A 23992-nucleotide genomic window follows, 5' to 3' on the forward strand; every position below is an offset into this window, starting at 1 on the left:
GTTATCTTTCATGTACGGTCGGTATTGATTGATTTTTCTTCTTTTTTGAATTAGAAAAAATAATGTAATTTTGCGGCAATAAGATTTATATAATAAAAAATCATGAATTATTTAATAATATATTATATCCAATATTTATATGTTAATTATCACAAATTTGTATCAATTCTCGTAAATTTACATCGCATGTAAATTCACTATGCGATATAAATATTTTAGAGCGATACATTTGTAATTTAAATGTCTATTTTACACATAAACAAACACACACACACAATGTACATAAATGATCTAAATAAATAAATAAAAATGTACATATAATTGCATGCGATATTAATAAGAATTAATTTAATTTTGTTTATAAAGTATTTACACAATACATATCTGTATAATGTGTATTTATATAGTACAATACACACATGCGTGCATATGTAAAATTGTTTAATATGCAGTCTATTACATTACTCTTGTGTTGCTATTGAGAGCAACATATTGGCCATATTGGAAATATCAATATCGGTTGTATCTGATAATTCTGCCAATTTTGCTACAATAATTTGCTCTCCCAAAGCATTTGTATCCAAACATAGAAAAAACGTTGTGCAATATACTATTGCTGCACTTAGGTAAAGTACGTTTGATTTCAATGATATCATTTTCCGAGCTACATATTCTGTATTTACAGTATCTTTGTGCATGTAATATGAATGAAATTGTGAATACAATCTGTCATGCTGGAAATGTGTACAACTTAGTGAAATATGTATTGTATAAATTGTTAATTGTATGAAGAAATAAATTAGATAATGTCTAAACCTTTAGATAAGCCAAATCCAATAAATCTATCGAAATGTTAAACGTATTTGGCGTTTCTCCGAGACCTGTCGCTGCCAGAAGAATTTCGATACAATGCAATGGTGTATAAAGGGGCATTGTAAATCCTACTGTTTTGAAAACTTTAATTTCCGAAAAGGAAATCATATTTCGCGTATATTCAGACTCTTTGTCAATCAGATATAGAATATTAAGAATCTAACAAAGCAAATTTTATTTGTTAAGATTTGTCATGATGCTTAAATTCTTCACAAAGTATCATCTTTCAATGTACCTGCGGTATTCCTAAGATATTGGAATGAGAATCCATTTTGCACGCCAATTGAAAACATGACATTAGATTTAATTTCGTTTGATTAGAAATTTTTTTGCAAATTTTAAACCATGATGCTTCAGATGGATCATTTGCAAACTCAGTCTTAAAAAGCTCCCAAAAGTGTTTACACATGAATCTATCGTACAGTTCAATAGCCATATACTTGACATTTGGTTCTAACTCCAAGTATTCCGCTATCTTGAAAGCAGCTGTCATAGTAGATGCTGGAATCGCTGTATTGATTATAATATAATTTAAAATAAAGCAATAAAGTGGTATTTTAACAAGTTTTCCAAATATCTTTCAATATCTCTTAATCCACTGCACGCGACACATAATATTTATTCTCTCATTACCTACCTATGAATGGCATGGCAAAATCGGTTGCATTAACAATCTGCTCTTGCTCCTGTTTTCTCATAGTTTGCTGAAGATGTTCCATCCAATCATGAATCAATGGTTCTAGCAACAAATTTAAAGATATTCAAATCAAAATTGAGTGAACTTTCTAATTTGTTTTAATCTCTTACAATTAGAATATTTCTCTCTCTCTCTCTCTCTTTCTATATATATATATATATATATTTTTTTTTAATGTAGGTTATATACAATATTAATTTATTATACTGTGTTTATATCTTCTTATGCGTGTATGTGTGTGCGTGTGTGGAGAGGAGAAAGATATAATATACTTTGATTAAATTGTATAAAAAAAGAATATTCATATGCAAACAAGCAAAGATACTCGCGTACAAATGATATCCATATACTTTTCTAAATAACAAACAATAAGCATACATATGCAAAATTGTCTCAGATGGAATAAATGCAATTACCAATGTAAGCTGTATCTAGATCCATTTCTATCGCGTAATAAAATATGTAGTATAACAGTTGTGCTTGTGATCTATTTATTTATATTTACAAATTAATACGCGCCACAAAATATAGGTGTCATAAAATATCACAATATAGGTCGCATACTTTCGATGAAAGAGAATTTGAAGCTTACCGAAATTTGGGATGTTTTCCAACAACACAGGTAACAGTGTAACATTGGCCTAGTTTCCACCGAAGATTTAAACCGAATCAGAATGTAAGAATCAACCAACTACAGTCGAATATTTTCCTGTTACAGTCGAACGACAGGGGAATGCGACTGTAGTTGGTTGATTCTTACATTCTGGGATTCTATTGATATCTTCAAACAAGATGAAAATTACAAAAGTGAGCAAATTTACTAGATGTTGAACAATAATTTTTCATTGGTCAACATTAGTACAAACAATTATTAGTATTCTAGTAAATTCGCTCACTTTTATAATTTTCATCTTATTTGAAGATACAATCTTGAATCGCCCCCTGATTCGGTTTAAACCCTCGGTGGAAATGTCTCTGTGTCCTAACTGCGAAACAGTTTTGATGAGTTTTGGAATACATTCGATTCTAATAGGAGAATTGGTTTTATAGGGATAACTAGGAGATGAATTTTTCAATATTTGATTCATTGGCTACGCGGTCAGCAGAGAAAAACACTAGGTGGCCCCTCTCAGACTTTTCTTTGGTTTTATTATCGACCGATGTCGAGTAAGTCCAAGAACGAGAATCAATGTAAATTAATAAAAATTGAAAATGATTCGAACGTGTTTGTTACGTGTTTATGGACTTGCGAAAAATTCGCCAAGAAACGTTTCATTTGTGAACAACGGTACGAAATATGAACGAAATATGTATTTTTTTTACATATATCCCATTCAAATTAATTTATCAGCTCAATTTATTTACTATTATTCACTATAACATCTTTTCACAGATATACATAATTTATTTACTGATTACATACACTCACATCTGTTAAAGACGTACATCCCTTTGGTACATAGTACAAGGAGTACGACGTTTTTTATAAATAGTGAGTAAAGTTTTGGTGAGCGTAATATTTTAGAAAAATATGCTTGTAATGTTTTCTCTTCTCACGCTCTTCTCTCACAGAATCTGCGGATGAATTATGGAAGGGAGTGACAACTGTCAGTAATGCAGGAAAACGTAGAGGTAGAGCGAAAGGCTTAATAAAAAAGAGAGATTTAAATAAGGGTCAGATTATTGGAGTAGGAAAAATTTCAATGCAATTCCCTGGTCTCAATACTCCTGTATTTAGAGGTAAAGAACTCTTACAACAGCAAAAGCTACCTGTTGATCCTGAAAGAGAAAAGTTCGCCAAGCTACAGCATTCAGCAGTATCAAAAAAGATAAAATTGTCACCTTTGGAACGTGGTTGGACAAGTGCTCATATTGGTGGCAGAAAGGTTGGACCACCAGATCCTATCGGAGAAGGTTCTTGTTATTATTATTCACTATATTAACCACATATAATTATCCTACATATACAATTATATTAATGTAATAACTGTATATGATTAAATTACAAGATATATATATATATATATATATATATATATATATATATATACAGGATGAATATTAATAGTTAAACTTATATATATATATATATATATGATTTTAACTATTAATATTCATCCTGTATATACATATATAATACTCTTATCAACTTTCTTGATACACACACACACACACACACACACACACACACACACACGCACGCACACACACGCACACCTAATTCTAGTGATAGTAAGATTACATAAATGATACATTCTGTTCTTTTTCAGATACCTTTGATGGCTTTGATACTTGGATACTGGAAAGCAAACTAATAAGTCATATGACTGGTAACTTAGGGCGCAAGAGTAGAATTAGTATATTTGTCATAACAGGAAATGGAAATGGTGTGGCTGGATTTGCACTAGCGAAAGCACCTGTACAGAAAGCAGCAATAAAAACAGCTAAGCATAGGGCGAGTCAAAGATTAATGTATATTTCTAGATGCAAAGAGCATACTGGTAAAAAATAATATGATTATGTAAAATTGTTCTATTTCACTTGTTCTTTCTTTCTAATGTCACGTTATGTGTGACTTTGTTTCAGTATTACATGATTTTGCTACACAATTTGGAAAAACAAAGATATATGTAAAGAAAATGCACGAAGGATATGGACTTGTCTGCCATCGTGCGATAAAAGCATGTTGCGAAGCGATTGGTATAAAAGATATGTATGCCAAAGTAGAAGGTTCTATAAATTTACAGCATATTATAAAAGCTTTCTTTATTGGTTTATTGCAACAGGTATGTATTTCATAGGGTCAAAGTTCTTGATTCAATGATGTTAGAGAGTTTGCAGATTATTGTGATCCATAGTACCAATGTTTCATGAATCTTGCCGCTCATTTTATCAGAGTGAAGAGTATGCTGATAATGAGCTGCTCTTCTGAAGAATCTCCTTTATATACGCTTTTTATAACGCTGTTTATATAAAGAGATACTGAGAGGGGAGGGGGTAGAGTAAAGGGGCACTTTTTTTTTAAATATAATATATCATCTAGCGCATTGTCTCTTTAATTTGTTAGATAGATATATCAAAAGTTGTCAATCTCAAATAGCAGATTATTTCTATATTTAAAAACTTTTTCATAATCTTTAAATTATGAATAATTAATGATGAATTTCAAATTTATTTAATCAGATGAAAATGTACAAACGTGTACATATGACACAACTTAATCCTTTACTTACACATTGTTAATTTTAAATGGAGTTTATTGATTTTTCACTACAATTATGCGTTACAAAACGCATAATGAGCGAAAAGCCATTTGTCAAAAAGTCATTGTATTTTACCTTAAATTAATCCAACAATCAACAGAAGAAATTTTTTTTACAGAAATCGTATCAACAACTAGCAGACGAAAAACGATTGCACTTAGTTGAGTTTAAATCAGAAAACGGAAATTATCCAGAAGTAATCGCTTCGCCATCGAAAGTCAGAAAGCCAGAAGAAGTGAAGTCGTATGAGATTCTCGATTTTACTCAATACGTTTTGGATGGCAAAATAAGATTGCAAAAAAAGAAATATCCTCCATTTTATACTAAACATCCATTATACAAAACAAAATTGGTAAAATTGGAACGATTCAGGAACTTTGATGAAACGAGGATAAAATTAATGGCAGAATACGGAGCGTTGCATAGTTTTCTGACTGAAAAGTATCCGGAGGCAAAGCTGCGTCCTAAGCCAAAGCGAAGCGAGAACAATGAAATGACGGAAGAAGAATAGAGAGAGTGTATCTGATTGTTGTGTATGCTCTATATATGAATGCTTCAAATAAAGCCTTTATTATTACAAGATTATGTTCTTATATTATATGAAAAATATGCACATTTAAATATTCTGTAATATTCTTTATAATAGATTTTTATCTCAACGATGCATGCTTCGTGTATGAGTTTATGTGTGTGAAAGATTAAAGATAAATATATGACAATTTTTTAATAAATTTTAAATGGCTGCAGGAAAAGCAGTTTTACAATTGTTACTCCGGATCTACAATAGATTTTTAAGCCTTAAGCCATAAGGAATGGACGAATCACAATCAATTATTCTCCTCGCATTTGATTGTAGTTGGTCAATTTCTTAAGGCTTAAAACACCTATTATAGACTTATTCATTCGCATCGTAATATTTCGTGGGAGAGTTCTGACAGCGCACAATTGGCTAATTAAAATAAAATATTCTCATTGGTAAAACAGTGAAAAGTTCTAGGCACTGGCCAATTGCCCGTATTGCTGGATTGCTTTCGTTTTAGTTAGAAATCTGCGTTTAGTTAGAAATTTATGTGATGCAATTCCAATAATTTACTAAAACGCAAATGATCTAGGAAAACAAGCATTTATGCTGCAGTCGTTAATTAAAATATTTTTACAGTATAATATTTATACAACATTCATATAATTTTATATTTTCTTATTTTGGTATTTTTTTATTTTGCAATGCATTACAATTATAAATCTATTTTAGTTTTATTACATTTAGATTTTATATATATATATTGGGTGGATCCATATATTCGTTCGGTTTTTGTTAGTAGTGCAAAAATGGAGAATCATATCATTGATTAAAATTCATTCTTTGTATGAAAAAACTTGTTTCATTTTACCTTCAAAAACCGAACGAATATATGGATCCACCCAATATATATATATACTTTGATGTACAAATGATCTAGAGAGAGAGAGAGAGAGAGCGTGGAAAAATAAAGAGCAATTGAGAAAGAAATTCAGATGGCGCTACTAGGTAACTTACTTATTTCGCGCGTGCGTACTCCATTTTGGGGAACACTAAAGTAGAGAGTTGCGCTACTGTATATACTGTGTCTAGTGCAGAAACAGAAACAGATCTCTTGAAGTAATACGTTCATGTTTATGCGGATTGCGGCTATGCGCAAGTGGAGCACGTGTGACACTGATAGGTTAGGTAGCGATTTGTTTGACTGCACGTGGATAGTCTCTTCGCAAATTTGAAAAGTTAGAAACAGATCCAAGTGAAAGAACGAAAAGCAGGATAGAAAGAAGAGATGGGCAAGTTAGCGCCTCGTTTGGCAAGTAGAAAGAAGGCGAAGCGATGGGCGAAAGGCCAGAGTTCGAGTTCCAACCCAGTTACCATGAAACATCGCGAGCAAGCGACTGGTATGTTTTTCAAGAATTTTTCCGGCACGCCAGGCATCACGAAGGAGGATCTATGGAAGCACGATGCTATCCAGGGTATTCAGCCGCAATTCGCCAAGCTCGACATAGACGAGGATCAGCTCGAGGAAAGTACCGTATATGAGACGGCTAATACATACGACACGTTCGCCACTAATTACAGCAATTGTTCCAACCTTTCGTTTGACAAGTTCCTCAGTCATTTTCAATCGAATTCAATCGTACACAAGGAGATGCTGGCAGTGCTGGCAACTGTCACCGAAATTATCAAGCAGAACGATGGTAATGAAAGCTCGACAGAGTACTTTGCTGCATTAATGAGCACTTTAGAAGTGGTGGAGGATGACACCTCTGTAGCAGCCACTCTGTCTCTACTCGGAATGTGTCTGAGAACGGTACCCAAAAACGTCCTAAATTTGCAATTTGGCCCGACAAGTCAGGCTCTTCTTCAGATTCTACAACGATATGTCGATAGTGAGAACCATCTCATTCTGCGACATTGCATAGGTTGTCTTTCAGTATTGTTGAGAGCGCAGGAGGCTGCAGTTTGGGTGAATTCCTCGACAATGCAAGTACTGGACGCTATGTTGTCATTTATCACTCACGCCAAGCCGAAGATACGCAAGTCTGCCCAACATGGAATATGTGCCATTTTGAAGGATAGTGACATAATGAAGAGCGAGAAACCACCGACTCATCATCCGGCTGCGGAAAAAGTCGCGAAGCACTGTCTCAAGCAACTCAACGATTGCAAACAAGGATCGTCGCTAGAGGTAACCACTATACTGCATATTCTTACATTGTTGAAGGATATAACGCATCAACTACCAGAATCGCGTGTAAAGACCATCTGTGAACGTCTGCTGGAGATCATGACTTTGAACAATGTACTGATAACGTCGTGCTGCTTGCAAACCTTGCATGGATTATTTGTCATGAGGCCGTCGGAAGCAACATTACCTTTCTCGCGAAATGCAAATATCATTAAAGCCCTTTATGACTATCAACCATCTGTGAATGACACACAGCCAACTTTGGCGTGGTTGGCTGTCATGCAGGAGGCTCACTGCAATTTGGTGACACACCTGACCTTGTCAAGAATCTCTTCCGACGTCTTTTCAACATTCTACTACGTTATACCAGAAATGTTCAACAGATGTGTTGAGCTCTTGCTATCGAACAAGATGGAGATCGTCAATGGTGCATCACACACTGTCAAAATCATTCTGCAGGAGTGCGTAGCACCTCTTTGCGAAAATGAGGAACGAATCGGCAAGTACGAACCCATTGTGATGCGCGTAGTCGAGATAATGCACAAGACCCTGAGCTATCAGTATATCGGAGCCTGGCGCCATGTTCTTCATCTTATAGCCGTGCTCTTCCAAGTTACCGGCAAGCTGAAGCTCCAGGAACTCGACAACGTTGTCAAGACCCTGGGAAATTTGCGAGATTCCCACGATTTTGCGCACAACCGTGACGCGGAGTATGCCATTGGAGCAGCGATCCGGGCTATGGGACCTCGAGCAGTGTTGGACATCCTCCCTCTTCGAATTGACGAAAACACGATCAATCTCAAACGGAGTTGGATGATTCCGCTATTGAAAGACTGTATAACTGGTGGCACCATCAGCTTCTTCAAGGATATCCTGCTGCCACTTGCTCTGCGGTGCGAGGAGAAAGCTAAAGGATCTCTCGCAGATAGGAAGATATACGAGTGCTTAGTAACGCAAATCTGGTCAATTTTGCCGAGTCTGTGCAATGACGCCAGTGACGTAAAGGATAACTTTAAATCTATCGCCAAGTTGTTAGGTGTAGCTATCAACGATCGGAGAGATTTGAGACCATCTGCGATGACGGCTTTGAGAAAGCTGATTAGCAAAGCGACCACTGAACAAGACAATACTGATGATATCGCTGAACTCGCTCGCTTCGCCAAGAATTATCTACCGATTCTTTTCAACCTGTATACGACAAAACCAAACGGCACAGACGAGGAAGGAGCGCGTCTCGCCGCGTTCGACACGATGAAGATTTATATGACGATCGTAAGCAGCGATTTAGCAAACGAGCTGTTCGATCGTGCGCAAAGCAAGCTCGAAGAGCCCGGTGCGGATGACTTCTTCAGAGAGAGCGTTTACGATCTGATGAGAGCATTGATCGGCTATACGGATGTTGACAGATTGAGCAAGTACTATGATAAGTGCGTGCCGATCCTGAAGGATGATACCAAACGGAAAGAGCAGAAGAAAGCTTATCGTTTCCTTGAGGAGATATGCGGTAGCGAAAGAGAAGTTTGCAAACAGTTTCTGCACCAACAACGACGTCAGATTCAAAACACGCTGATATTGTCGGCAATCAGCGTGATAAAGACGAGCAGAGGAGCGCGTCTACGATGTCTAACGCATCTCGTCAGAATACATCCGCAGCTCGAAAAGACCAAGTTCCTTGAGGCCATCGTGCCGGAAGCTGTGCTCTGCGTTAAAGATATCAATGAGAGGTGTCGCGAGGCGGCATATCAGCTGCTCAATACAATTGCTGAAAAATTTCTCAATAATTCCGAACACTTCAAGGACTATGTGGATATGTTAATGATAGGCTTGGGCGGTGAACAAGCGTACGTTAGCGCTAGTCTCCTTGCTCTCGCTTCCATCACTTACCATCATAACAGCTCTCTGGGTACGGACATCGTCAGCGAGATCTTGGCACACGCTTGCACGATTCTCACGAGTCCCACGAGAGAGATAGTCGAATCCGCGTTGTCCTACGTGAAGGTATACATCAACGTGACGCCGTCTATCGTGATGGCACCAACATTGTCACGGATAGTCAACGCCTTGTCGGGAATGAGTGAAGACTGTAAGCGTCACTTTCGACAAAAAGTACGAGACATCTTTACTAAAGTGATAAGGAAGTATGGCATAGGATCAATATCGAGTATGGTACCAGCTTCGGACGTCATCCTGCACAAGAGACTGAAAAATATCAACAAGATAGAGAATGCAAAGAAGAAAAAACGAGAACTCGAAAGAGCGAGGAAGCTACAGGAACGGAATAGCGACGAGGAATTTGACGCTAAGAGGAAACCTAAAAGCGTAGAAGAGATATTGGCTGACAGCGATGAGGAGTTTGAAGTTACGGAAAACGAACTAGAAAAGAAGAGGAACAAAAAAAGAACGCCAAGAAAAGACGCTTGGATTCAGGAGAGTGAAGATAATATAGTCGATCTTGCAGATCCCGCAGCTGCTAGAAACATCACAAGTTAGTCACTCAATTTTTTTTTCTCTGAATTCGTTTTTCTTTGAAAGAAGTCAAATTTTTAGAATTTTAATCTCTGTCAATCAAGAGATTGATTTTGAATTTCAATATACAATACATTGTCTCTATATCCTTTGTCTACAGACAAAACTAGAAAGAAATCAAGAATAAAACTTACTTTAAAACTCCTAATTAATGTTAATATCTTGTTGTAATCAATCTCGTTTTGTACGCTTTAGCTACACAACCAGGTGTACCGAATCCAAAGATTCCAATAAGGAAAACAAAGGATCGTGGCTTTGCGACTGCACCCGATGGTCGTCTCATCATTAAGGATGATAATGAGAGGGATAGCGATACAGAAGAAAGGAATAAGAAGAAGAAAAAGACTTCTTTCCTACAAAGTGATTCAGAAGACGATTACAGTAAATGTTTTGTAATAATTATTTTGTTTAGACATGGAAAAAAGTTTATATACCGAGAGATATATATTTCTATTTTCTGTAGTCGAGGATAACGTTTCGGTAGTGACCACAAAGACTGCTGGCAAGAAACGTAAATGTAGCGAGAGTACACTGGACGTGATGAGCTTGAAGAGCCAGTCAACGTCGAAATATCAAGGTAAATTTACAAATTTTTTTCATTAAAGAAAAGTGACTTTTTTTATTTTGTACAAATAAAAATCTTTAAAGACAATCTGTAAGAATTTTAAGACGATATGTTTGACAAATGTGATATGAGAAATTAAACTAAGCGATTTCTATAATAACGTCGGTAATTACAATTAATATTACAATGATAACAGGAAACATATCCTTATAATGATTATTGTAATAAATGATGAACGATTACGCTAGCTAATAATATTTTGTATCAACTTTTTGCATTTCTCATTAATTTCAGCTGGAGGCTCAGGTATTCATCGATCATTAAAAATGAGAAAAGTAGACGGTGAACCCGGTTCCGAGTATCGTGCGATAAAAGCTAGGGGAGATATTAAGAAAAAGGGTAAACCAGACCCCTACGCATATGTACCCTTGACAAGATCGATATTGAATAAAAGGTCAATAATAAGTATTTTAATTCATCTGTTGTATGTTTTTACATTTTCCATTTATTGATATATTAAATTGAACATTCGCATTTTACAGAAAGAAGAAGAAGAACGCGGGAAAATTCCAGAGCATTGTTTCTGGAGCGAGAAAGGGCGCCCGCACAGGTATGCGGAATAAACGAAGGAAGCGTTAAACACGAGTAACCGTCCTAATTATTAATCATAATATTATTTAACTATATATATTATAATTATATATTATGTAATTAATTATTATTATCAAATATATTTGAACGTAATTACGCTCAATGGCTTTATTTAGATATATGTGAACACATTGAAAGGATTAACATACCTTTAATCGTAATCCTTTGTCGTTGTTGCTCTTAACGCTCCAATTATACACAAAGGACACAGAATTTCTGGTTCAGGTGTACGAGATAACATATTTCCTAAATACTGCGATGTACATGGAAGAATCAAAGATGGAGATGTTAGTAATTCTGTTTCCAACGATGGGATAATGTCTGCTTCGTATTGAGAGATTGGAAAGTGATGTCCGCAAGTAAATATCATATTATCTTCTTCCGTTGTAAGCAAGTGATTTACAGCATCCGAATCCTGTTTTAATTTAACGTTAAAAAGTTAAGTAAAATACGATGCAAATTAAATCAACTATTGAATGTCAATTATATAATTATTGTAATAAGCTCTCTCTCTCTCTCTCTCTCACTCATTCACTCACTCACACAGATGACCATCTCAGAAAAATGTTACCTTGACATGTGCAAATAATTTGGAATTTTCCATTTCGGAAAGTATTGTATTGACGGTTCCTTCCATCATTTCTTCTGGATTATTATTTCCATTTGCACCTGGATATCCGTTTAAAGGTGTTCCGTAACTATCCGCCGTTAAAGAAGAGAAAATTTTAATATATTCCGGCATAATGTCATCTGAAATATAACAATTTCATTGTTATGCTAATCTATTATATTTCAAAAGTAATTTGAAAGATAAAAAATATCAAGCTAACAACCTTCATCGATATGTTGCATTAACAATGATAATACTTGAAGACAGAATTTAATTGAGAATAAATTATTCGCGCACCAGTCCTTTTCTTCGTCGCCGTACTTACTTATATTTAAATATCTTTCTATCACATCCTGACTGTGAAAACGATAATGAATTAAAAATATGAAGATGTTTGTCATTGATTTGTCTCATCTCATTTTAATTGATGTCATTAGGGATTCCCAAACTGTCCATACTTTTTTTGCAAGTTAGATCACAATTTTATAGTACATAATAAATTGCATATTTTACATTTTCTGGCTCTACTTCAGGAAGATGCTTAATATTACAACTACATAATTCGAATTTTTTATGAGTCTTGGAGAATCCCTCTGCATCTTTAAATAAACATGTCACATTCCAAACATAAGATAGTATAATAACAATAAGCTATTTAAGGCTATATAAAAATTACAGTAAGGTGTTGTTTACCAAAAAAGTAATAGTCCAAGAGGATAATAAATGATATGTATATGTTCGAGAAAAATATTCTCCAAACACTGTATCGGTAATTTGTGCTCAATCCAAAAACTAATTGCATTTTGCAATATTTCACATTTCACAGTATTTGATTCATTATTGATAGTTTTTAAATAAAATCTTAATGCTTTCATTGTTTCGTTAATTATGTAATTCTTTTGAGAATGAGAGAACATTTTGTCTGACAATATAGTCTTCTCTTTATTTTGGTCGCACCGATTGTCGTTGACAATTAACATTGATTTCGTGTAGATCGATCGAGTTGTATTTTGCCCAGAATTACAAGTGACGCTTTTATGTTGCAAAAGCAAATCGTTTTCATTAAAAATAAAATCCTTAATCCATTTCTGTTCATCTTCGTTAGAGTTATATTCGATGTTGGAGTGATTTGCATTAACGTTCGAAGAATTGTCCTTTTTTCGAGTTTTGTATAATTCTTCTAAACCACCTTGACAATCGAAAGAATTTAATTCTTGTGCTAGTGTTTGCAAATTATTCAATGATCTACTTGTGGAAATTTTCGTCCAGCTTTGAGCAACGCTGTTTTCCAAGGATTCTATGAGATTCTTCTCCGCTTGTGTATTAAATAATTCAGTATTTTTCTTGATATTTCGGGACGACATAGAATCTCTCATCACATCTACGTGATTTTGTGAACTAATCTGAATTGTGGATTCTGTTGTTTTATGTGACATTTCCGAATAATTTTTGGACTGAAGACTCAATTTATGTAACATCTTCAACTGATAAGTGAAAGCAGCCAAAACATTATTTTCTAATACTGCTATTTTAGAACAAGCTTGATAATTCTCTAATTCGATACACTGCAACAGAAAAAAATCTGTCTCAGTTGTTTTAATAATAATTGTATTATATTTTGTTTTTTAAACTGAAATTCAAATATTTAATTTAATATATTTGATTACAAAATTTATGTTGCATATTATTTTGCAAAAAAAAAGAACTTTATATTTCACGATGTGTTCTTCTCAGTGAAAGAAATGGATACAAATTTGTTTTTATTTAAAACATCTTTCTTCGAAAGAAGAAACATAATTTACGCAAGATATTAATTCGACTATAATGATTGATTGAGTAAATTGATGTTTTCTTTTTTTTTCTTCTTCTAATTGCCGCACTTTTCTTATTAATAATCAGATAAAGCAATCAACTAACCTTTTTCATAATATTGGCGGAGTTATATAAATTGTAGAAATATTCCAGAACGTAATGAAGTGTTAATTCCCCAGGTGATTTTTCGATAACGCTTAAAGGACAGACAAGTCCAGCGAGAGAAAACACATCATTAGATCGATAAGATATCACTGGCGTAGAAATACCAGGTACTTGACTAGGAACGTCCAAAGCTACGTGCAACGCATTAGGGAGTCGTACTATTCGCTTCGATGATTTCAGTAATACGAGTTTATCATCGGAATCTCGTGCATCTTTCGCAGGAATGCGACCCAATTGCGCTCTACTGTTATTGCCCCAAGCTAATACCGTACCTCCTAAAGAAATTGTGTAATTTTTATAATGCAACATTTGTTTCTTTTCAAAAACCGATTTATTAAAAATCATGTATGTATCGTATATTGTGTAAGAGAAAAAAAAAAGAATGAGAGCGGTTATGATATAAATAGGTTCAATTACATGTATAATTACATGTATATCCAATTATGTGTTTTAAATAGATAGAAATATCATATCAAATAATTAATAACTCGATTAAATTAGATTAAATTTGAGAGATTCAAAAAGAATTATGTGACAAGTGTCTTGGCATTAAGATAAATAATTTAATTAGTGAATATGTATATCTTGCTTCTTTGTAACCTGGTTGTATCGTGACTGTATAATCATATCCACAAGCAACGCTAACAGCATTAATTACAGGATTGGTTCTCTCTGTATTTATGTCAGCATTTTCTACGTATATTGACGAATCACTGATATTCCCATTGTTCTCAGGCACATTTCCATTATTTGCCAGTGAATAATTCGATTTGGCGTCAGTGTCCAAGTCCCGTTGATTTTGTATTCTTTTAAAATCATTGTGTCTAGGAGGTATTTGTGCAAAAATACAGGCTGAATTATAATACAAAGGCGTCGGAATTAATACTTCTCGTCGCGTGCCGTTACCTATTTGACCATCCAGATTACGGCCCCATGTATATAAAGAGCCATCTTTCGTTATTAATGCATTATGGTGACAGCCAACTGATATCTGCACAAATGATCACAAGTTACATCATAAAGTATGCACGATTCTTTTCTACTTAACGTCACGAACATAATGTTCTTTACACGTTTAGTTTAAAGATAAATACATAAATTATCATATTTACTAAACCAAACATATAAATTTCAAGTTCCCTTATATTACGAACCTGATTAATTTGACCTTTCACTAAACTTGTGTCAACAATACATGGTTTTAAATGTGTTTGACTCTCCTCGATCAAATCAAAGTTGAAGTCTTTCAAATGTGCGTTTTTAGTCTCGAATTTCTTTTGCGTTTCTATATCAGAAGTTTCCGTGTGAGAAGACTTAGTTTGTACACCATCTTTTTTATTCAAAAATTCTTTTATTTTTCCGTTTAGATTTGTAGCATCACTTGGTATTTTCTCCAATTCTCCCAGAGCCTTATTCCTTTTCTCATTAGCATCTTGTTGCTCCGATATACGAATCTTCTTTTGCGCTTGTGCTTGCAATCTGAGAACTTGAGGACTCGCACCCCATATATATAATTTGTTCGTATTACTGACAGCTAACTACAAACATAGAACAGAATACATGTATAAAATCTGTTGTTATGATGTTAAAAATATAGATTTGTTACGAAAAGGAACGAATAATTTTAATGATTATAACATCATGCATAAAAAATATATATAAAACACAGGTGTTTACTGACTTACATTATGAAAGTATCCAGTACTTATAAGCGTTATCCTATCGGGTAACGATACTTTTATCGGGACAGAACTTTTGATATTATCACCTGTTCCTAATTGACCAAGAATATTACATCCGAAAGCATATAAAACACCATCTATTGATAGTGCTAAAGTGTGCGCATATCCAGCGCTAATACAACACACGACTATGCCAAGTAGAGCTTTGACCAAAGATGGTATAGCTTTTTCATCGGTATTGCCATGGCCCAGTTGACCGTGAACACCCCAACCCCATGTGAATATTCTACCATCTGCAGTTAGTGCTACAGAATGATACTGTCCAGCTACTGCATCAACAATAATTTCTTGCGCCAACGAAGTAACTAATTCCGGACTTGAACATTGCAACACCTTGCCAAGCCCTAACTGACCAAATTGACTAGCTCCCCAAGCATAGATTCCATTGTTAGTAACTGCCAGAGTATGGCAATGCCCACAAGATACACTAAAAACTTCAATCTTCATACTTTTGAAGAAGCATATGGCATGAGGTGTCCCATATCGCAAAACGCTAGAGCCAGTACCTATATAATAGTTAATAATATATACTAGCAAATTATCATAAAGAAATTTAACATGACTAACAAATAAAAGGAATCCAAGTGGCCAACAAGCGTTCCGCTTAATAAGATCGTAATGCAAGAACATGTTTCAATCTTCTATCATCTTCAATCTCCACAATACATGAATAAAAACTTTTATGAAAAATGTAACAAAGTTAATATATAAAATTGAAAAAGTATAATCAATATGATATCTATATAAATTCACAGAATTAATACATTTTGATTTAAGAGAATACAAGATTCAATACTTGAGATTGACTACTTCAAGAAAATAATTTTTGAATCGTTTTCGCTGCTTGCCTCTGTCTTTTCATCATAATTCTAATTCTTTTCCAAATTTTTTAGAAATTTTTCTAGGTATACTTATATATAGAAAAATTTTTTTTTATAAAACATGTTTCCTCGCACTCTTCAGAGATTGAAGATAATTGAAAATGACATTTTATGAGTTTTATATTCGAAAGATTCATTTATATCTTTATCTTATATTAGTTTATATTGGCCATATAAATTTCTTTTTTTTTTAAATATGCATATCATTACATGTATTTTGAAATGCTGCGTACTATTATATTTATTTTATATTTTACAGCATTTATATATTAGGTGTTGGAATTAATTCGTAGCGTTTTACAAGTGATGGGAAGTACTTTCATTAATGTATTTTTTAATGCTCATGTGAAATAAATAACATTCTTTCATTAAAAAACGCTACGAATTAATTCCAACACCTAATATGTAATGATATGTTTTATATATGTAATGAAACAATCTACGTACGCAAAGGTCTACGTACCTAAACAACCTTGCACTGAACTTCCCCAAGTGTAGATATTACCATTTCTAACAAGTGCAACATGAGAAAATCCAGTACTTAATGATCTTCTCTTAAAATCAACATGCATAGTCATTTCCGAGTATTCCTGTTGAGATCAAAGTATAAAATTGTAATTATACCTGACTGTCATAATCCTTCCTCATTCTAACAAATTCGAATATCCAAATCAAATAAATAACATTTTGTACCCAAAACATATTTTGTACCCCTCATGTTTTGCTTTATCATCATGCAATTTGATGCAAATGTGATTTCGTTAACTTTACAAGAAATTTTATGATAAATGTTTAGAGTAGAGTATACTAACATCGTAACATCGAAAATAAAAATTCCTGAATATTTTGAAACGATGAAATATAGAATAGAACAAGAAATTAACAAAATTCTTCAAAATCTGTATAAGCTCCAAATTCTGTGATCTTTTAATAAAAGCTTCACTACAGCTTTTCTAGAGTAGAATTTTTTTCTTTGCCAAATATAGAACGTAAATAATTAGAGATTTAGAATTACCTTGCTGAATTCCGGCAATTGTACGTCATACAAAAAAGTGAATTTGGAATTAGGATTTAATAATCGTTTCTTATGAATAAGAGTCAACAATACTAGTATAAACGTTTCTATTATCTCTTCTACGAGAGTATCAGACTGATCCTGTAAAATATTTTTGTCATTAATAAAGATATTTTGAAATCACTTTTAACATATGTTTTTTTTACCATGAATTTTTTCTGTATGTGATTTGGAAAAAATCTTTTTTTCACGAGGAAAAGTTACAAAAACAAGTTTAATTTCTTCGAGTAATTAACTAAATAAGGAATAAGGAATTTCTAGTGAATTAAGTTTTTCAGTAGAGAAAATAGATTCTCTAATTATTTTAAAAAGAAATAATAATCAAAGCTTACATTAGAAAATTTAATTGGCTAAGAATTTGTAGTTAAAAAAACGATTGTTCAAAACAATTTGCAGAACACTCCAAAATTCGCTTGATTTTCTCTTATTAAAATCTTTATCTCTAGTACTATTTGTCTCTATTATTTTTTAAAATTCAAATATGATAAAATATTTTGATAATAAAAGATCAAATTAAAAAAAAAACTTGTTTAAGTAGCATATATTTGATTCTGGTAAAAAAAACAATTCTTTCATATATTAGTAATTTAAAAAATTTATATTTACGAAAATTTCTCATTATTTTAAATAGCTCAGATAATTTAAATACTAATTATTCATATTATGCACAAATCTTAACATTAGAATCACAGCTCTACCATTTTTTACTCATCCGATAATTTTTCTTTTCCAGTTAATTTGCATTTGCATGTGTAGCTTTAAATTTTTGTGACTTTTCATAAATAATCATAATTAATTATTTTTATGGTGACAACCCTCTCTCGTAAAAAGCTAGATTTACCGCGATTGGGTTAATTTAGACCCGCGGTTCTAATGTTAAGAATATCCCATAGAAATTCAATACTCACAATATTATCCGTAGAATCTATAGAATCACATTGATTAGATCGTAAATCGTATGATATCATTTTATGATGTGCTTTACATTGTATTAATCTAGGCCGTAATACTGGATTGGTTGGATCGTACAACGTTACTAATCTCTGTGGAATATTTCAAGCTGTTAAGCAATAATACTTAAACGATAATCTAAAACTCTATTCTGATTCCATGAAATCTATCAAACATTAATTCGTAAGTATTCACATTTGGTTAATTTGATCGAGAAAACTTTTCTTTGATTTTTATGTGAATTCTATAAATGTAAAAAGAAAATAATTTGATATTTATATTTTTCGCCCAAACATGTAACTCATTTATTAATAATTTAATTTGTGATGCAAACATCTCTGAAACTCTATCAAGTGAACGTAAGTGAAATATTAAGATTTCTCACCTGAAGTACAAAGATGTGAGAATCTCGCAGATTATGACGTACAAATAATATGTGAGATCTAGCTAAATCGTAATTCAATAACATTGATTGCATTAAATCAGATTCACTCAAACATATAAGTAAACCATCTAAAATAAATACATATATTAAATCCTATTTTACATTATGTATGTATGTATGTATGTGTACACATATGTGTATATATGAAATATACATATACATTACATGACTTTGAGTGAATTTCGTTTGTGCCAAATATTTGTATCGTCTTTATGAGAATGTCCAACATTTGACTGTATAAACTCCTTTGTATAGCTAAGTGGTGTAATACTTCCCAAAGATAAGTTTGACCAGCTATATTAATAGCTAATAATTCGTCGTAAAATGTATTTGTGGACAAAAAGTATCTAAAAATGGAAACTTTTGGGTAAAATAGAATTTTATACATACCTGTATGTTATATAAACATATATGCACCATTTTATATTTTTTTTATAATCTTTTAAGATCTTTTTATATTTTATATTTTATATTTTATATCGATCTCTAGATAAAAAAATGAAAACCAGAAAAGAAGGCAAGAATCTTTGAATCGTTGAAAAAATATACTGAAATTGCATATAAAGAGGCAGCTGTCGTAAGCTGAGGAAAACATTTTATTCAAAGCTATTATTTCGAAATTTGAAAATCATTTGAAATTGTTGTTAGTAAATATGTATAGATATTTAATTGAAGATGCCTCATAATACAGGAAATATAATATATTTAATAAAAGTAAGATATGACTTACAAGAATTCCTTATAAATTGCTTTAGATTGTTCCGACCAAATCCTCAGTGTCATTTCAATAAAAGAAAGTACACACAAATTAGATAAATGTATCCTTGTTGCAATAGGCATTTCAGTAATAAGAGGTGTAAGTAAACAATGAGTTAGACAACTCAGTAATTCTGATGTATGGCCTACTGATGCAAACTTTAATACGCTCTTCAATAATTTACACTGAAATAAAAATGTTGAGATAGAAACACATAGGAAAGAAATATAGATAGAGAAACAGAGAGAAATTCAGTTCTTAGCTACCTTAGACATTTTATATGAAGCTACTGCGCGTGAGAATTCTTTATTTGATAGGAATAAATCGCCAACGTATTCCAGCAGGTGTTGTCCATTCCATCCAAAAATCATTGCTAATTTTCCCGCTTCTTGCAATTCGTTTCTCTTCAATACTAATTCCATAAAGATCGAAAGAAGAGATTTTCTGAAGTAAAACAATAGTTTAATAATTATAATGTATAACAGCAAAAAATTACCCAAGTATTTAAAATTAATTAGTATTAGGATTATATTATCTCATCATCAGAGAAATACAAGCAAGTTCAAGAAATAATGTAATATATTTGTTTTCTTGATTTTATTTTTTTAAATAAAAGTAATTAAATAACATGTTGCGTGCTGCACATCAAAGCTATTGCCGTAACGTTGAAAAAAAATATTATAAAAAAATAGATGTTTGTTGAATAACAAGATCTATTATTATAATTTTGTTTCTTGGTTTGCTTTGTGAACCTTCTTATGTCTTCATAAATCATGCGATAAATTTTAAATTTACCTTAATACAACTTCGTATACACAGCGGTTTGTCACAATTATACATGTATCCAAGCTAAACGGTTCGACCTTAATATCTTTCACATTCTTTGGTAAGGTACATTTATTTTCGATTTCCTCACAAACTTTTCTCGGTATTATATTATTAAATTGTGTTACTTTGTATACCGCGCGTATTACTTCCTTACTATTTTTAAAAGAAAATGTTCCGATAATAGACTCGGGATTAAACTGATAGTCTTTGTTTACATGAGTCTCGGACAATTGATCAGATATTATATATATTACATGTTGATTAATATCGGTAATAAAAAATAATCTATGTGCTAATAAAACAGTTTCGCATGACTTAAACACTTTGTGCATTGACAAAGGTACCACAGTTAAGTTTGGACCGTGTACCTAAAATAAAGAAATTTTCATATTAGAAGGCTAGAATATATTAAATGCTTGGGAATTAACTGAAGAAAAATATCACAAAAAATCTCACTGTGATATAATTAGTGACAGGATGATAGCATGTATACAATTGTCGATTTTCTCTGTCATATTGCAAAGATAGAAAAGTATCTTTTGATATTGGTTCTGGACTGACAAAACCTAATTTGTATTGTGATATTTCCGAATTAACAGGAATTCCATTATCATTTTCTTTGTTATTTGCAGCATCTGTGATATCAATACATAATAATTGTTTTATGAATCTTTTAGTAATAGTAGCGGTAGTGATCAGATAAATATGCAACCGAAATATATTTATCACTGTATAAGCCTTTCTTTGTATGATCATGTTTATTCCAAGCGATAATGTATGTAATTGTGTACTTTTTCCGCATAAATAGATAATAAAAAAAACGTATGTATGCATCATAAATATTTATTTTTAAAGCACGAATTAATAATGAAAATTTTCTTATTTATTAAGAATATCGTTTTAACATTAATAAAAAAAAATAATAATAATATAAGTGTTCCATCATTTTTCCTGAGAGGGATTTAATATTATATTTTGTTTTTCTACACATTCTTGTATACCTACCATGATATTGACTCTCCTTTAATGTTTGATTTTTGGTATCAATTATCTTCTGTTTAAGAGTAGCCAATTTTTCAACAGAGAGCTGTTTAAGCTCTTTTAATTTAGATTTATTAGGAACGGAATCTTCCACATTATTATAATGACTAGCACCACTTAAATTTAGTTCGTTATAAGGTTTTTCGTTTTCAACATTATATAGAAGATTAAAAGACATGTGTTCTAAAGATAAACGCCATTGCTGTTGAAATTTACTTGTTATCAAAAGAGATACAATCTCATTGTATTCATTTTCACAAATATGTAGACTGCTTATACTTTCATTAATGTATGTTATGCCTAGTTGTTGTCCATTTGAAAGATTTATAAATATAATTGCTCCACATTCCGTTCCTATAATGCCTACATCTTCAGATATTTTCGTATTCTTCCACCATGTAATAGCTATTGGTCTAAAAATAATATAATTTTCAAGAAATCTTATATAGATACAATTAGAAAATTATATATTTATAAGATAAAGAATAATAGGAATAAAATATAGTCTATGTAGAAGAAAATAAAGCAGCAACTATAACAGAAGTCAGTGTAAACTTTACAATTACTGTCTATTCACACAAGAATTATTTTAATAAAATTACCTGAAATGAGAAATTTGTGAATTTATAAAAGATATATACGTTGCATCATCAGTCTTCCACTTTTTGTTAATAACGCAATTTTCACCAACTAAAGTTAAAGCAGGTAATACATATAACGAACCATCTAAAGTTACACATAATAACCAGGTACCACTTGAATCAAAGCAAAAAGCAGCTATTTGTTTATGTAACCCTTGAAACCAAGGTATTTTTTTAACAACAGGTAGGCAAGAAGATTCCCTTTTATAATAAAGAATAATTTCAGCATTGTTGGTTGCTAATGCAAAAAATAATTTTCTTTCAAGTTTGCACTGCACACTATGCTGTATCTCGGTAGTTTTAATTAAACATTGCAGCTTGAATAAATTCTCGCCCATTGTCTCAGGATCCATCATGAACGGTATCTTCTAAAATAATGAATACATACATTTCATATGACACACATACAAATTTATAATTTATAAAAATATAATCTTTCGCAATAGAATTAATTGATAACGCATAAGATAAATAATAATATAACACTATTTCATTCTGTCAAATATTTACATCATTAAGCTTGTTTGCTATAAGATTTTTACGAGATGAAATATATGCATAATCTATGCATGTATTTATGACATGTATTATTAATTATCGTTGCTGTCAGATTCTAGAGAAGATATATACGCGTATGTGTGTATACTTGTGCTCCATACATTATATGTAACGCTTTTTTTATATCGCTGTTATCGTTACTTTCCGAATTGTCAAAATATCACATAATTTCAAGGTTATATTTCAAGGAAACGTCAATGACAGCGTTGAACAGCGTTCAAAAACTACACCGGCTGTGTTCAGAAGATACATATGCCCGTATTCATAGTCTGTGGTCAAAGTCTTGCTACAAATGATTTGGTGGGCCAATTAGAAGAAAGAATTTTACGAACTAACCAATTAAAAAACGCTTCAAAGCATTTGCAGCATCACGTTGACCGTATCCATAGTCAGACCTTGCACTTAAATCTTCTTTAAATTTATCTTTAGATGCTCAGCAACCAATGAAATAATTCGTAAAGTACCTAAAGATAAATTTAAGGAAGCCTTAAATATAAGGCTTGACTATGAATACGAATAATAAGCCTTGTTACTTTTTCGGATCATCCAATTATAATTTTAGATCTTGAAGAATACATCAATAACAATGAACGTTTACTCAGCTGTTGAGTTACTACAGCACAAATGCTTGTTTTAAGGACTATTGCAGCAATGGGATATAGGAAAATATATTTTAACGGAATGGAATCAGCGAAATGAAGCCATAGTCATGAACGTTCCGATATTCCTCATCTCATGGGAGCATATTTTAACTGGCATTGGCGAAATCGGCCTTAACATCCTTAAAATGAGAAGAATACCAATCAAAGTGTAGCATACATTCAAAGAACATATTTTCCATATTCACACACACACACACACACACACACACACACACACACACACACACACACACACACACACACACTCTCTCTCTCTCTCTCTCTCTCTCTAGATTAATCATACACACACACACACACACACACATTCACACCAGATTCACACATATACAAACGCATACAAAACATATGTATAATTTTTTTAATGGAATTATATTTTTTTTTATGTAATAAGTTTTCTTTAATTATTCTGTATATAAAAGTAAGATAGAGATATCAAAAAACCAATAGTTTACAAAATATTTTCTACTTTATTCTGACACATATTAACATGAAATATTAAATATCTCGTAAACTATTTTTTCTATAATCATTTTCTATA

General features: G+C 32.3%; 4 protein-coding genes across 8 annotated transcripts; 2 read left to right on the top strand and 2 right to left on the bottom strand.

The window, feature by feature from the left end:
• Positions 1 to 32: 32 nt before the first annotated feature.
• LOC105154039 (cyclin N-terminal domain-containing protein 1) lies at positions 33 to 2478 on the bottom strand. 2 transcript variants are annotated; one of them, XM_011069297.2, is made up of 5 exons: positions 2163 to 2478; positions 1511 to 1612; positions 1109 to 1383; positions 817 to 1032; positions 33 to 734 (listed from the first exon to the last, which is right to left on the bottom strand). In XM_011069297.2, exons 2-5 carry the CDS (start codon positions 1590 to 1592, stop codon positions 462 to 464), a joined length of 846 nt encoding a protein of 281 aa, XP_011067599.1. In that variant the 5' UTR covers positions 1593 to 1612; positions 2163 to 2478; the 3' UTR covers positions 33 to 461. The 2 variants fall into 2 exon arrangements, with proteins under 2 accessions (XP_011067599.1, XP_011067590.1); XM_011069288.2 differs by lacking the exon at positions 2163 to 2478 and adding an exon at positions 1987 to 2153.
• Positions 2479 to 2644: 166 nt separating this feature from the next.
• Positions 2645 to 5413, top strand: mRpS5 (mitochondrial ribosomal protein S5). 2 transcript variants are annotated; one of them, XM_011069348.2, is made up of 6 exons: positions 2645 to 2858; positions 2964 to 3062; positions 3143 to 3484; positions 3841 to 4071; positions 4157 to 4356; positions 4952 to 5413. In XM_011069348.2, the coding sequence occupies exons 1-6, from the start codon at positions 2783 to 2785 to the stop codon at positions 5342 to 5344; spliced, it is 1341 nt and encodes a 446-aa protein (XP_011067650.1). In that variant the 5' UTR covers positions 2645 to 2782; the 3' UTR covers positions 5345 to 5413. The 2 variants fall into 2 exon arrangements, with proteins under 2 accessions (XP_011067650.1, XP_087264097.1); XM_087407971.1 differs by lacking the exon at positions 2645 to 2858 and having other exon boundaries at positions 2964 to 3077.
• A 904-nt stretch (positions 5414 to 6317) lies between these two features.
• On the top strand, positions 6318 to 11389 carry LOC105154093 (RRP12-like protein). The gene is made up of 5 exons (XM_011069374.2): positions 6318 to 10029; positions 10266 to 10451; positions 10534 to 10647; positions 10930 to 11089; positions 11178 to 11389. Exons 1-5 carry the CDS (start codon positions 6642 to 6644, stop codon positions 11272 to 11274), a joined length of 3945 nt encoding a protein of 1314 aa, XP_011067676.1. The 5' UTR covers positions 6318 to 6641; the 3' UTR covers positions 11275 to 11389.
• ca (RCC1 and BTB domain containing protein claret) lies at positions 11118 to 23759 on the bottom strand. 3 transcript variants are annotated; one of them, XM_087407958.1, is made up of 21 exons: positions 22745 to 23759; positions 22196 to 22602; positions 21558 to 22006; positions 21009 to 21187; positions 20520 to 20920; positions 19991 to 20168; positions 19698 to 19909; positions 19133 to 19314; positions 18908 to 19035; positions 18480 to 18614; positions 17512 to 17652; positions 16960 to 17086; positions 15559 to 16121; positions 15028 to 15411; positions 14474 to 14864; positions 13814 to 14148; positions 12590 to 13461; positions 12120 to 12253; positions 11858 to 12036; positions 11436 to 11701; positions 11118 to 11289 (listed from the first exon to the last, which is right to left on the bottom strand). In XM_087407958.1, the coding sequence occupies exons 2-20, from the start codon at positions 22588 to 22590 to the stop codon at positions 11438 to 11440; spliced, it is 5649 nt and encodes a 1882-aa protein (XP_087264084.1). In that variant the 5' UTR covers positions 22591 to 22602; positions 22745 to 23759; the 3' UTR covers positions 11118 to 11289; positions 11436 to 11437. The 3 variants fall into 3 exon arrangements, with proteins under 3 accessions (XP_087264084.1, XP_087264085.1, XP_087264083.1); XM_087407959.1 differs by having other exon boundaries at positions 11118 to 11701; positions 22894 to 23759; XM_087407957.1 differs by having other exon boundaries at positions 11118 to 11701.
• Positions 23760 to 23992: the final 233 nt, after the last annotated feature.

This window comes from Acromyrmex echinatior, chromosome 7 (assembly GCF_024713525.1).
Source record: "Acromyrmex echinatior isolate Ae372 chromosome 7, ASM2471352v2, whole genome shotgun sequence".
Lineage (NCBI taxonomy): Eukaryota > Metazoa > Arthropoda > Insecta > Hymenoptera > Formicidae > Acromyrmex > Acromyrmex echinatior.

Coding starts and splice junctions, on each gene's coding strand:
- LOC105154039 (XM_011069288.2), bottom strand. CDS start 2,011: ATGGATCTAGATACAGCTTACATTG. Junction 1,033..1,108: donor ATATCTTAGGAATACCGCAG/GTACATTGAAAG, acceptor TTGCTTTGTTAG/ATTCTTAATATTCTATATCT. Junction 735..816: donor TGGATTTGGCTTATCTAAAG/GTTTAGACATTA, acceptor ACACATTTCCAG/CATGACAGATTGTATTCACA.
- mRpS5 (XM_011069348.2), top strand. CDS start 2,783: ATGATTCGAACGTGTTTGTTACGTGTTTATGGACTTGCGAAAAATTCG. Junction 4,072..4,156: donor TAGATGCAAAGAGCATACTG/GTAAAAAATAAT, acceptor ACTTTGTTTCAG/TATTACATGATTTTGCTACA. Junction 4,357..4,951: donor TTATTGGTTTATTGCAACAG/GTATGTATTTCA, acceptor TTTTTTTTACAG/AAATCGTATCAACAACTAGC.
- LOC105154093 (XM_011069374.2), top strand. CDS start 6,642: ATGGGCAAGTTAGCGCCTCGTTTGGCAAGTAGAAAGAAGGCGAAGCGA. Junction 10,030..10,265: donor AGCTGCTAGAAACATCACAA/GTTAGTCACTCA, acceptor TGTACGCTTTAG/CTACACAACCAGGTGTACCG. Junction 10,648..10,929: donor GTCAACGTCGAAATATCAAG/GTAAATTTACAA, acceptor CATTAATTTCAG/CTGGAGGCTCAGGTATTCAT.
- ca (XM_087407959.1), bottom strand. CDS start 22,590: ATGATGGATCCTGAGACAATGGGCGAGAATTTATTCAAGCTGCAATGT. Junction 14,865..15,027: donor TGAAAGGTCAAATTAATCAG/GTTCGTAATATA, acceptor TCATTTGTGCAG/ATATCAGTTGGCTGTCACCA. Junction 11,702..11,857: donor AATTATTTGCACATGTCAAG/GTAACATTTTTC, acceptor AAATTAAAACAG/GATTCGGATGCTGTAAATCA.